The sequence below is a fragment of the Salmo salar genome, chromosome ssa18 (assembly GCF_905237065.1).
Source record: "Salmo salar chromosome ssa18, Ssal_v3.1, whole genome shotgun sequence".
NCBI classification, from domain to species: domain Eukaryota; kingdom Metazoa; phylum Chordata; class Actinopteri; order Salmoniformes; family Salmonidae; genus Salmo; species Salmo salar.
Genome location: NC_059459.1, coordinates 65,251,259 through 65,264,179, shown reverse-complemented (window position 1 = coordinate 65,264,179; position 12,921 = coordinate 65,251,259). Strand labels below are relative to the sequence as shown.

Genomic DNA, 12,921 nt, shown 5'->3' with positions numbered 1-12,921 from the left:
GACTAGCTGCAAAAAGGCAAACCCCATTTCTGCCTGAAATGTTTGAAAGAGGAGTTGGACCGTTTTTCGTGCCTAAACTTTACCATTAAAGCTAATTTCCTGCAATTCTACACAATTTGCCATCGCTTTTGATTGCCTATGCTTAAAATAATATGACTGTAAAAAATACAATGTTTTAACTTCAATTGTCTGAAAATTAATTATTTGTGTGTACGTATACCGAGATGTGTGAGCACTTACATTGGTTAGCACTGAGCAGAACATGAGTTAAAAAGGAAGAGCAAAATTCAGTGACTTAGGTTAACACCAATTCTGATATTTTTTTCGCTAATAGGTTTGTTGACCAATCAGATCAGCTCTGAGAAAAATAGCTGATGTGAAAATATCTGATGTGACTGGTCAATTCAATTCGTTTTATCAGTTTCTCTAATCAAACTACTTGTTTACCAGTGAATACAGACAAGGCCATTCACCAACCAAACCTGTTAGTGGGCGGGCCATGTCGCATTCGGTCAGAAAACTCACGTGAGGTGATATCTTGTTTCGTTGTCATCTTAGTAGTAAGGTGAGTTTGTTAGTGAATGAATGTTGCCAAGGTAATGTATTCGTTATTTCGAAGTGTTTTATGCAAAAATAACTAGTTGAATTTGCTTTACATGAATTTGACATTCGTATTTTTGTCGTTATTGAGTTATCTCATGGCTAGCTAATGTTAGCTAGCTTAGCCGCATAGCGCCAGTGCTGTGGATGCTGTCATGGAGGGAAGTCTTGACTTCTTTCGTTATTCCATAACTAGCCAGCTAACGTTAACTAGCTAACCGCTCCACTTTCGTCCGGCCTTACTACTTTGCTTGCTAGGAAACAACTTACCCGGATTTAGAAATGTGTTGAACTTGATCATTGAACACGGTTTGTTGGCTAGGTAGCATTCGGTAACGGTTGGGCCAGTTAGACTACGTTAACTTGCTAACTTTAGGTAACGTCTAACGTTAATCATTTCCTTTCACTTCTGCCCACTCTCACCATTACGACTTAATTTGCAGCTAACTGGTATATTGACATGCCTCTCCTCTCACAGGCTCTGCGTTGACACAAATATGGTGAAGATCTTTATTGGAAACCTCCCTGACGAGGTCGAGAAGGATGAGATCGAGGCTCTGTTTACTCAACATGGCACAGTGACAGAATGTGCAAAGTTCAAAAACTATGCCTTCGTCCACATGGATGACCGTAAGTCTGCCACCAAAGCCATCCGCAGCCTGCACCTCTCAAAGCTTCATGGCAGGCCAATCAATGTGGAGCCAAGCAGGGGAAAGAACCAGGGTCCGGTGAAACTTCACGTGGCTAACGTGGAGAAAGGCGATGAAGATGCGCTCAGCACCTTGTTTGAGGAGTATGGCACAGTCACAGAATGTGTTGTTGTCAAAAACTTTGCTTTTGTCCACATGTCCAACTCCGATGAGGCCAAGGATGCCATACAGGGATTAGACAACTCTGACTACCAAGGTAAGAAACAAAGACCCTCATTTAATATTCACTATTAAACTGTTGGGATGTCCCAATGTTAAATATGGACTTTAGTTTTGTGTGTCACTGTCTGACTGGTAATCATGGTTTTCCTCTTTAGGCAGACATCTTAACGTTCAGTTATCAAAAAGACGTCCCAGACGGGAGGAAGAGGATTACGGCCCCCCACCAAATAGTGGTGCATACTGGCCAGCACCTCATGGCTACCCTGTGGACAGGGGGCAGCCTGAACCCCCTCATTACAGAGGTCGCATGTCAGGGGGGTACCCTGGCCTCCCTTCATCACCTTCCCCTAGATGAGCCCCATACCCACCCGAGCGTGCCTATGAGAGGGAAAGCTACGCGGTGGTGGATTACTATGAGAAGTACAGAGCTCGCCCTGCCCCTTACGGTGGCTTCTCAGGCTATGGAGATGAGAGGCGCGTTGGCTCCATACCCCCACCACCACCCCCTTCTGTCATGGTTAGGGCGCGCCTTGCGGCCTCCTCTCTCGACCCGTATGAGCGTCACCCCCTCCCACCTCTGTCCTACTACGCCCGTGACCGCAGTCCCATCAGGAGACCCTCTCCTCCCTCCATGCCCCGCATGGGTAACGGCTACTCCTATGAACGCTTCCGGCTCTCTCCTCTGTCCAGGCCTGCAATGTACAACCTACCACGTACCAGGGACCCCTACGCTGACAGGGTCCCTCCACTGCCTCCTGCACGCTACTCTTACTGAACGCTCACTGGTGTTTGACTCAAGGTGAGATATCAGAGACAGGGTATTATAATACTATGCAAGTCCACTCCATATCTAGCTCACTTTAAAAAAATATATTGAATTGGGGATAATCCTCACGTTGACGCTTAATGTCCAAAGACATTGTTTCTCCATCTCCTTAACCTTTATAAACTCTCCAAATCTGCTTCAACTGAACAATGTCAAATCGTAATATGCCTTTAAAGAATGCAGGGCATTTTTCTGAACCTGAGCGCGTTCGTCCTTGAGTACAATGCGCTTTGACTTGTGTGGTGTGCTCTCTTTCCAGGTTTAAATTATCCGCCAAGATCGTCGTTGTCTCCTGATGCACGTGGCGCTATACCCCCCTATGCCTGTGGCGGATTGCGTTGCGTTCACCTGCGACTTACTGGAAGACACTGTATTGCTTGCGGTCACTCCATACTTTAAAAAAAATACGCTTTTATGTCTTCGGTTTCGTCCTCTTGCTTGAATTGTTCAACTTTTTTTATTTATTTATTTATTTAGTTTGAGATTCATTAACAGTTTGGGGCATAGGAGGAAGGCAGTTATTTATTATATTTTTTTGCATTTCTTAGGTGTCACCCCCTCCCACCTGGTACTATTTGATTTGATGCCCTACAGCTAAGGGCTCTGTGTAGGCCTAATTATTTCCTTCATAGTCTAATGTTAATGGCTGAAAACCTAAATTGTGACATTTATGAATGGAATAATAGTTAAAGAGCAATTGATGTTATTTTGGTAAACCTGAATGTTGCGACGATTGTGGAGATGTCTTTCAGATACTTAGCGCTGTATCTAGCTACAGTTTGAGAAATACACTTAACACGTTATTGTGTGGTTTAACTTCGCTTTAATTGGTTTGGTCTTAGCTGTGGGTGGTAGTTACCGGTTTTCTTGACGTTTTGCGACGCAACTGTCGGCATAGTGATTTAACTTAACTACCAATGTAAACTTGATTTGTTAGACATTTTTTGTTAAATGATATGCCGATTTTTATACCAAGATACCCCAAAGCTGCGTTTATGTATGATTTTCTTTTCTTTACAGATGACATTTTGATTTCAGAGCATTTTAATAAACTGATTTGAACTATATCGTCACTTTGAACTTTCCCCATCTTTCCTCGTTATTGTAGACCCTTCATGACAATACTTTTGGTAGTCAGAGGAAGCCAATATGCATCAGCACTAACTTAATCTATGCCATTTCAGTCCATTCTACTGAACATTTGTTTTAGTGTTTAGTTATTTTCAAAGTAGTGGGGGAAATTACCCACTTTATACGTTTGCCATCACAAAGTTAAAAATGTAGTCTCTTGTGATCTCTGAAAGCGCTTAATTGCTCAATGACGCTTCCCATCTCTCAACCACTAGATACCCTACCATGATCTTCACCGTCACTCTCTTAAATATATTTAATGTTTTGGCTTTTGCTCTCGCATTTATATGACAATATTAGCCCTGGTGTTCTAAGCACCTGCTTTTTGTAGGTTGTTAGAACCATGATCTGTGGATAGGTGTTGTGGACACAGTGTAATGTAGAAGACTGCTGTTCTGAGGTAAGTAAGCCTGGGTGTCTTATGCTGTCCAATGAGTATATGTGGAGGTAATGTTACATTAATTGATCATTTAAACAGAAGTATAATTTATCAAATGAAACAGTGGATTACATGTTTTATGAACATTCTACTTTAAATCCCATTTGACATACTTTGCCCATGCTTAGTATCTTTTTTTTGTATCCTTTTCAATCCAACTGATCCCCGTCTTGTTTCTCCCGTCCTCTAGGCCTCGTGTTCGTTCCTTGCATAAGAGGTTGGTACGGAAGTGGAATTCTGCTCAAAAGTATTGTGAATTTTTTTTAAGCGAAATTGTCAAATTATGTAGCTGTCGATAATGAAATATTAGATTAAGTGTCTTGTCGTTTATACTAAATGTACAATTAAAAATAAATTCTATGGACACATTTTCCCCTGCTTAGTAGACCCTTTATAATTAAACTTGTCTCCATCCTATTTCTTTGCCTCTAGGCCAATTTTAAAGGCAATGCTACCAAATAGTAATTGAGTGTATATAAACTTCTGACCTACTGGGAATGTGATGAAAGACATAAAAGCTGAAATATATAATTCTCTCAACTATTATTCTGACATTTCACATTCTTAAAATAAAATGGTGATCCTAACTGACCTAAAACAGGGAATTTTTACTAGGATTAAATGTCAGGAATTGTGAAACTGAGTTTAAATGTATTTGGCTAAGGTGTATGTAAACTTCCGACTTCAACTGTACATATCAGACAGAAATACTTGAAGCTAGCCCTACGGGACCATGGATTGTGCTGTTGTGAGCTTATTGGTCATGCTCCTGTCTGGGGTGTGGCATAGTGTTTCTCCTTCTGAAGCCACATTGGTTGAGTGTGGCACTGGGAAGACTTGTACTGTGACCCTACTCAGCCTTAACCCTGCCACTCTGGTCTGCCCTGGTTCCTCTCTACACCCTTTGATCAAGTGGACCTTCCAGGGAATCTCGGACACGGGCTACAGCTCATCTCCAATAGTGATCCAGACCAGTAGAGCCACCACCAGTCTGCTGAAGGCTGACACCACCAACTGTGAAAGAGTGAATCTCCCCTAGTGTTACCTGCTGTGGACTTGGAGCACTCCGAAACCAACAGGCAAAGGTTTGGCTTGGGTCTGCAGAGAGCTCCAAGCAGGCAAAGAAGTAACATCAATCTATGGAGGGCTCTGTGACTATACTCCAATATCCAATACGGAGCTCTGGTCAGGAGATGGGGGGGTGTACAGGTTTTTCAATCATCCCTTATGGTGGCCAGCCAGACTCACCCTCAGGCTCCTGCCTCCACCTTTGAGACACTGGCCTTACCTCGCATCTAAATTCAGCATGCTCCCCAGTGAACCTCCTGCCTCTCTTTCTGCCCATGCGCAACCCTTAACCCCTGACCACATCAGGCCAGCGATCCTCTGGCACAGTTTTCGACCGGTAATGACCTCCAGTCACGCCTCCGAGGTGGAGTGCATAACCTTGTTTTCACTGACACCTGGGTTCTGGACTCTATACCTGCCAGGTGGGGGATGTGACCCTGGCTCAGTTTGAGGTGCAGGATGTTTAGTGAAGTGCAGATATCCCACCACGGGTAATTGCCCAGGGAGAACTTAAGTGAGGCTGGGGAAGGTGCTAGGGGAGGTGTTCATGGTATGGGGTGCGTGGCTAGGTTGAAATTGCTGTGGGGAACTTGGAGAGAGGATTGGGTGAGTGTAGTTACATTGGAGACATCCTTACTTCTATTTAAGCAACATTATCACACTGTGTCCCTTTGCCATCAATGCATGTGGACAAAGTGGAAGTTTGACCTGTGGGAGTAGAGGTTTGCCTCTGAGGCAAGAGCAGCAGACTACTACAGGTTTAAGTTTCCTTACATTTCTCTATCTGTAACAGTGAGAGGTGTGCTGTCATTACAGCCACTAGAAGTGCTGTTTCCTAACTTCCTTTATTCTACTTAGGTTGTGCTATGCACACGTCCTCGATGTGAGCACAGGAGAGGGCATCCCGGGTGCGGCCCTTTGGTCTGGGGTGGTTCAGAGACGTCTAGAGAAATTACAAGGTTTCTCCATTGTCCTGGGCCAAGAGGTCATCATAGCAACATTTCGCCAGGACTGTCCGACCTCTCGTCTGCGAGACTACGATGACATTCCCACACCGCGGATCCTCCATCTGTCACTCCTGAAGCCTGTTGACATCACAGCCTCCTTGGATACTGTGCTGCTGTGTCTCTGTGTACAGGTGAGCTGATGCCCGTTTCCACTTCAGGTTCTCTTTAAGCTCACAATAAGCGACCTACTACATAACAATCGGTCGACACATTTATGCCTTTATAATGGATGATTCATGTATGTTATTAAAGTATAACTGGATATTTCAGATCCAACTACCAGTCTGACAATGTTACTACGTTGCAGTACTGGTTTTAATATCTTTTATATTCTTTCTAATGATCCCACAGCCCTGTATACTGGGAATGAGATGTGCTGCCTCTAACCCAGCTGGACCTTCTCCAGAAGAACAGCTCCCACTCTCTGGATCTCTCACATAGGAGAAACGGCTACCTCATCCACCAGGCCTCTCTGTCCGACTCTGGAGTCTACCGCTGTTTCCAGGAGGGGCGGCTGAGAGGGGGTTACCTCCTGCAGGTAGATGAGCACGAACGCATTCAGGCCCAAGTCGCGCTGGGCCATACTGGCTTCAGAGCTAGTTGCCCTGTCTCTCTTCTCCTTCTCTGCCTTCATAGTTCTATTTCTGGTTAAATTTGCCAGGCAAGCGAGTGGGAGAGGGGTTGAAAGTCACCTAGGGATAGGGGACCTCGCCAATATGTCTTCACCGACTTCAAGTCCGTTCATTTGAAGTTACTATGGCCTATTGTGATTCAGCTAGGCACACAATGAATAAATATGAGTGTGAGAAGATATGAACAATTGAAATGTTACATTGTTTGACTGGTTCACTAACTTCAGCTCCAAGATAGAGAAAATAGGGGTCATATCTCACATGCAGGTAGACTAAAACATATACAGGTATAGGCAGTTTTTCAGAATGTGCCTTTGTTCCTCACAGGTAAAATGTGTTGCTTGTACTTGCCAAAGCCTTTAACATGATAATCAAATAAAACAGTTTAATTATTATAATCAACATTTAGAAAACGGTGACAAAACAATATCCTTCCCCCACCCTAACCTTGTCCTTCATTGAATTCTGATACTTGCTCTTATTTGGGTATCATGGAAAAGGGTAATATTCACAAGCTTTAGTTTCACATTTAAAAAAAATATAACGTAACAGTCTGAATAATACTTGAGTGGGTTGTAAGGTAGAATATTAAAACATTTGAGGTACTGATAGCTTGGCGCCACATAGTCAACATTTTGATTTAAGCTTTCAGAATGTTTAACATCAGCATTTTTCAAGAAAACTGCTTCTAGTTAAAGAGAAAAGAATACAATATAATCAAAATAATATGGCTGTTATTGTAGTAAAACTAATCTATGAAAAACTCAATGCACGATTGCCTCACTGGGTCCTCAGCCTAGTGCTTGTGTCCAGAGGCAATATGCGGTGTGTGTGTGTGTGTGTGTGTGTATATATAGAGGCCTGCAGGGGGTGGTAGAGCTGGATCTGGAGGAAGGTCATCAACTCCTTGGTTTCCACGGTGTGAGACACCATGATGGGTCTAATGATGGCTGATGCAATTGAAGGGATGTTGTCTTTCACTTTCAGGTTCACTTGGTCTAAGAGAAAACAGAGAGGAATATTCAATTGATTACTTTTTGTTATTCTGGCACTAAATAAATTAATACTGGACAGAATAACAGCGCAGATAGGATGTCAGTGATGCAATGAAAAACAATTTCTTCATAGGGACAATGTTCAGGGTATTTCCTTAAAGCAGTACAAAATTAAGGTGCTTTTGATATTTGCTTTAACATTTTTAGTTATGAGACATGTCAGAATTGCATCATTCCACACACTCAGCCTCAGTCAGCATTTCCTCAAACGTTCACTGGTTGAAAGTCATTCCACTGTGCTTTGAATGTAGCCTTTTTCATAGAGGTGTTCATGTTACATATCATAATCTGCAAATGTTGTAAGCACTAACAAGACTAGCTTAGTTTAAGATTTTACTAAACCATTCTGAATGTTCACTTCCAAAGTTTTATATCTATCTTACCTGTAAAGTTGGGTAAGCTGACCGAGGTAAAGACAGATTAAGGTTGGATATTTGACGGATATTCACCTGTAGTTTTCCTTACGTCCACCAACAGCAGTGAGGGACCGTCAACATAGTGACAAATCTAATTCTTCTCATTTCAATAGCTCTTTAACCATTACTCCTAAAACTTTCAAACCTGGTTCTAGCTAAGCCGATGGCAGAGACGCATTGTACACACTATTGTTTTGTCGATTTACATCTCGCACTATTTTAAATTATAGAAATAGAATTTCAATAGCTCCTTGGTCATGTGACCTACTGACTTCAAACAGGGTTCAGAATGTATACTCAGTGGCCCTACACATTGCACATCCTTTAGTTAGTCCATTTTCATCTCACACGTTTTTACATGAATTACATTTTTTTCAATGTTTCTCATTTCAATTTCTCCTTGGTAATGTGACCTACTGACCTCAAACAAGGTTCAGAATGTCCACTGACTACCCATATATATTGCACACCCTTTAGTTTGTCCATTTTCATCTCACACGATTATACATGAATTTTGTAAACATTATAATTTCAATAGCTCTTTGGTCACTCACACACACGTTCACTTGGGCCTTCTCCCTGGGGCCTTCATGACCTCCAGGCAGGCACTCTGACTCCTGGCCTCTAGGCCTACACTCCCTGCCTGCCTGCCCTCTCCCTGGGCCTGAGAGTATATAGCTTACTCCCTGGAACTACAGACCTCCAGGCCTCCACACCTACTTTCCCTCCCCGGTCAACACCCCTCTCACTTGGCCTTAGAGTGTAGCTTACTCCCTGGAATTACTAAGATGTCTACAGTCCCGCTGTCAGGAACCACGTGCACAAAGCCTGTAACGGGTTACCAGTTGCATGTGGTTCCTGACAGCGGGACTGTAGACGTCTAATTCGAAACAGGCTCTGTGCACTTGGTAACCCGCCTGCTTTTTTCTGCTCAGAGAGTAAGTATCCAACCCAACCTCCACCGCCTGAGTGCTGCCCCCAGCCCCTGCTCGGAGTCTGAGTGCCCCCGGCCTTGGGAGGCACTCACCTGCCAGAAGAGGCTATCCTGGTGGCCGAGGCCTCCTACTTATTCTACACCTCATGTCTCTTCACAGTGCCAGACTAGAGTCAAGCTCAACAGGGTCTTTCCCCGCTGATTCCGTCAAGCCCGTTCCCTTGGCTGTGATTTCGCTAGACAGTAGGTAGGGACTGTGGGAATCTCATTCATCCATTCATGCGTGTCACTAATTAGATGACGAGGCATTTGGCAACCTCGACTCTTAATTATGTCCCGCAGTTTACCCCCGCTTCATCGAATTTTCTCACAAACCACCCCGGTGGCGGTTTGAGTGCGACTGTGGAGGGTAGCATGCTACAGTCATATCATCAAATTGACATCCATTCGAGTCATGGCCGTTGGTATCATCAGAGGCTTTTGTCTTACAAACTGCACATCAGTCGCCGCTACTAACCTTCAGCAGACTTTAACTGGGTTTTTACACCCAATCGACATCAAGAGCCAGTGCAATGCTTATAGGCTTGAGAACCAAATACCCCTCGCAGTATCTATTGGCACCATTGACCGGGTGTCGGAAGAAGCAACAGAAAATAATCATCCCCTTTCAATCGTTTGCTTTCCCAGTCAGCCCTCCGGGACAGAGCCATAGGAACCACCTTTACCAGCGCTTCATTGATATTCCTCACTTTGACATGAGGGGGTCAGTCACCCCACGGGTGATTTGAGTGTGACCGCGACAGGTGGGTACGCTCCTTTTTGAATTTCATCAAGTTGACATTCAGTGATCCTTGCCCAGTGGGAACCTAGGCTTCTTCTGTCTGTTTTATGGTTCTGCAGCAAATCAATGGGCGTGGATGGTACTACCCACATCAGATCTAGGCCTCCCTCCCCAGACAAATTCCCCGGCCCGACCGACCCTGCCATTAGAGCCAATCCTTATCCCGGATCTTTTTTGCCAACTTCCCTTACCTACATTGTTATAACGTGCCAGAGGCTGTTCACCTTGGGAGACCTGCTGCGGATATGGGTACGGCCCGGCATGAGATTTACCCTCTCCTCCGGATTTTCAAGGGCCAGGGAGAGCTCACCGGACGACGCCGAAACCACAATGATTTCCAAGGCCCCTCTCTCGGGGCGAACCCATTTCAGGGTGCCCTGCCCTTCACAAAGAAAATAGAAAACTCCCTGGGGCTCCCACCAGCTTCTCCGGGATCGTTCGCGTTACCGTACTGGATGCCTCGCGGCGCTGATCTCCGCCAGTCCATGGACATTCTGAAAGTAGTTTGAGGTCAGTAGGTCACATGACCAAGGAGCTATTGAAATGTTAAAAGTTAGTAAAATCATGTGAGATAAAAATGGAAAAACAAGGGTGTGCAATATGAAGGAAGTCAGTGGACATTCTGAACCTTGTTTGAAGTCAGGTCACATGACCGAGCAATTGAAATTTGAATGTAAAAAGTGCCCTTTTGTTTACGCTCCCTAACTAATTCAACTAGGAATACAAAATGCTGCTCACATTTCCACATGTTTATTAGCTTTGGAAAGCAAATGAATGTCCAAATTGTGAGAATAAGACCTGTGCAATGTTGTGCGCAATATTTCCAACATCATGACACTTACTTGGTGTCTGTGGCTCAAGTGGATTGAGGTTTGAAAGAGTGAATATCCAACTTGAAATGGTCTTTATCTCAGTGGTAAGAATAATTGTTTTTCCCGCAGTGTCTCAAAAGGTCAGGCTCCAGTAAAACTGTGTCCGACGATTGACTTGCTTTGTCTACTTGAACGGGTACAACGAATTGTCTACTGACACGCCAAGTTGTGTGCCAACTATAACGAGTGTTGGAGGAAACTGGCCAGCAAAAAAACGGTGAAAGGACGATCGTTACGTCAGCCAGCAGCACCCGAAATAGCACCCCCAGTGGCAGACTGCTGTTTTTTTTATTTAAATGTTTTATTTTTTTAACAAACAAAAGAGGAATAGTCACATGCATACAAACAAACTATTTACATTGCCAGGAATCCTAAACAAACAAATCATATTCATTAATAATACTACAAGTTTTAATTGCCTTTTTGTTTTTCATTTTAGTTAGTGTTGCCATATTGTTTAAACTCGTTTATAAAGTGAAAAAGGTTAGGTTTTGAATTAGACCATTTGCATTTGAGAATATGAAATTGACCTAGTATTATTAGCAGTTGAATTAAATATACTATATCTTTATCTGTCAGAATTTCTGAAATAAATCATATCAAAACCATTATAGTACAACCAGTCCTATTTTTTTTTGTACCAAAATTCTGTATGTAAATCCAAAACATTACTATAAATACAGGCAAAAAAGAAATGCAAAATGGTCTCCTTCTCCATTCCACAGAAATCAGCTTGAATCTTTCCAAAACATGTTTCACAGGATAAATTGTAACATTTTAAATGAAACTTCCTTTACTTTGTTACTGATACAATATTTGTTAGCTAATTTCCATGCTTTCCCCCATTCTATATCACCATAGATATTTGACCAAAATAATCTTGCTGAGGGAATTGTAGTATCACAAACAATATTCCTAATCTGTTTATTACAACATTTATCTTTGATGTTAATATTTCCAATGAATATATTTTCATGTAAATCTGTTACTTACATCAACCACAGAGGAATATAAAAGCTTTATAAAAAATCAACAAACAAAAGATAACTATCATCAAGGATGAGGTCATTATAGTCAATCATATCTAAGATCAACCTGATGTTATTACTAATGTGTCGACCATGCATAAAACCAGATTGTTCTTCATCAATTATATGATGCAAGCCTTGTTTCAACCTCTTAGCAAATACAAGGGCAAATCATTTCCCATCATTATTCAACAGGCTAATGGGTCTCTAGTTGTCTATATAAAGAGTATCCTTATTAGGTTTGGGAATCAAAGTAATTACACCTTGCTTTAAGGAAGCCGGTAACCCCTTTTTTTCTATTGATTCTTGAAACATAGCAATAATGAAAGGAATCAATTTTGTCATTGAATGCTTTATAAATGTCGCTTATTAAACCATTTCCATGGGACCTATTGTCCTTAAGGCTTTTAATAGTCTTATCTCAATTTCAGATAACTCATCACAAAAATCCCTGAAATCATTATCTATCTTAGCAATGTTTGCTACATTGCCTAAGAAAAGATCCATGTTGGCTGGGCTGATGTATACAGTTTCTGATAAAACTGGGCAACATGCAGTGACTGCTACTTGCCTTGATCCTGTGATGGGGAAATTACGTAATTTCCCAATAGCATTAGATGATTAGGGGACGCCTGTTTTATGCTTTCACCTTCGAAGGCTCCATGCAACTTCCTTACGCTTTTCAGTAACAGGCGGGACCATATGTCTATTTTATGACCGTGTGAATACAGTCTTTAAAGACGCAGTATCAATTAAACCAAATAATTCTGTGATTAAACTGCGTGCCAAATTATGTTTTGGGAAAGGAGAGTTTACTTAAATCGACTGCTATCTAATCAGCATGCCAAAAAAATCCGAGGCAATGAAACTGTCGGTTGCATGCAACACACAGCCCGACAGATAATGGTGATAAAGTAAAAAAAAAACGTCTTTGTTAAATAAAATACAAGTTAATATAAGTCATACGTTTTGAATTAGTTGGTTCGAATAGTAGTATAATCATATGTACCTAGCTAGGATAATAAACGACCCTACAAGCTATTTAGTTTGTTACATTGTAGCTAACTAATTCATGTTACAGACAGGTGGTCGGTATCGCTTGCCTACTCATGGTGTGTTGGTTACACTAACAACTTGAAGTTTCATTGGTGGTCTGAATTACTTGATTAAACGTAGAAGTTGTTCCATTGGTCCATTCCC

General features: G+C 42.3%; 1 protein-coding gene across 4 annotated transcripts; it reads left to right on the top strand.

Annotated features, from left to right (window-relative positions):
• Nucleotides 1-490: 490 nt before the first annotated feature.
• On the top strand, nucleotides 491-11,312 carry LOC106577683 (RNA-binding protein 4B). 4 transcript variants are annotated; one of them, XM_014156001.2, is made up of 6 exons: nucleotides 491-565; nucleotides 1,079-1,506; nucleotides 1,632-2,271; nucleotides 4,059-4,085; nucleotides 5,795-6,074; nucleotides 6,295-11,312. In XM_014156001.2, exons 2-6 carry the CDS (start codon nucleotides 1,098-1,100, stop codon nucleotides 6,382-6,384), a joined length of 1,446 nt encoding a protein of 481 aa, XP_014011476.1. In that variant the 5' UTR covers nucleotides 491-565; nucleotides 1,079-1,097; the 3' UTR covers nucleotides 6,385-11,312. The 4 variants fall into 4 exon arrangements, with proteins under 4 accessions (XP_014011476.1, XP_014011475.1, XP_014011478.1 ...); XM_014156000.2 differs by having other exon boundaries at nucleotides 516-596; XM_014156003.2 differs by lacking the exons at nucleotides 5,795-6,074; nucleotides 6,295-11,312 and having other exon boundaries at nucleotides 516-596; nucleotides 2,558-4,239.
• The last annotated feature ends 1,609 nt before the right edge of the window (nucleotides 11,313-12,921 follow it).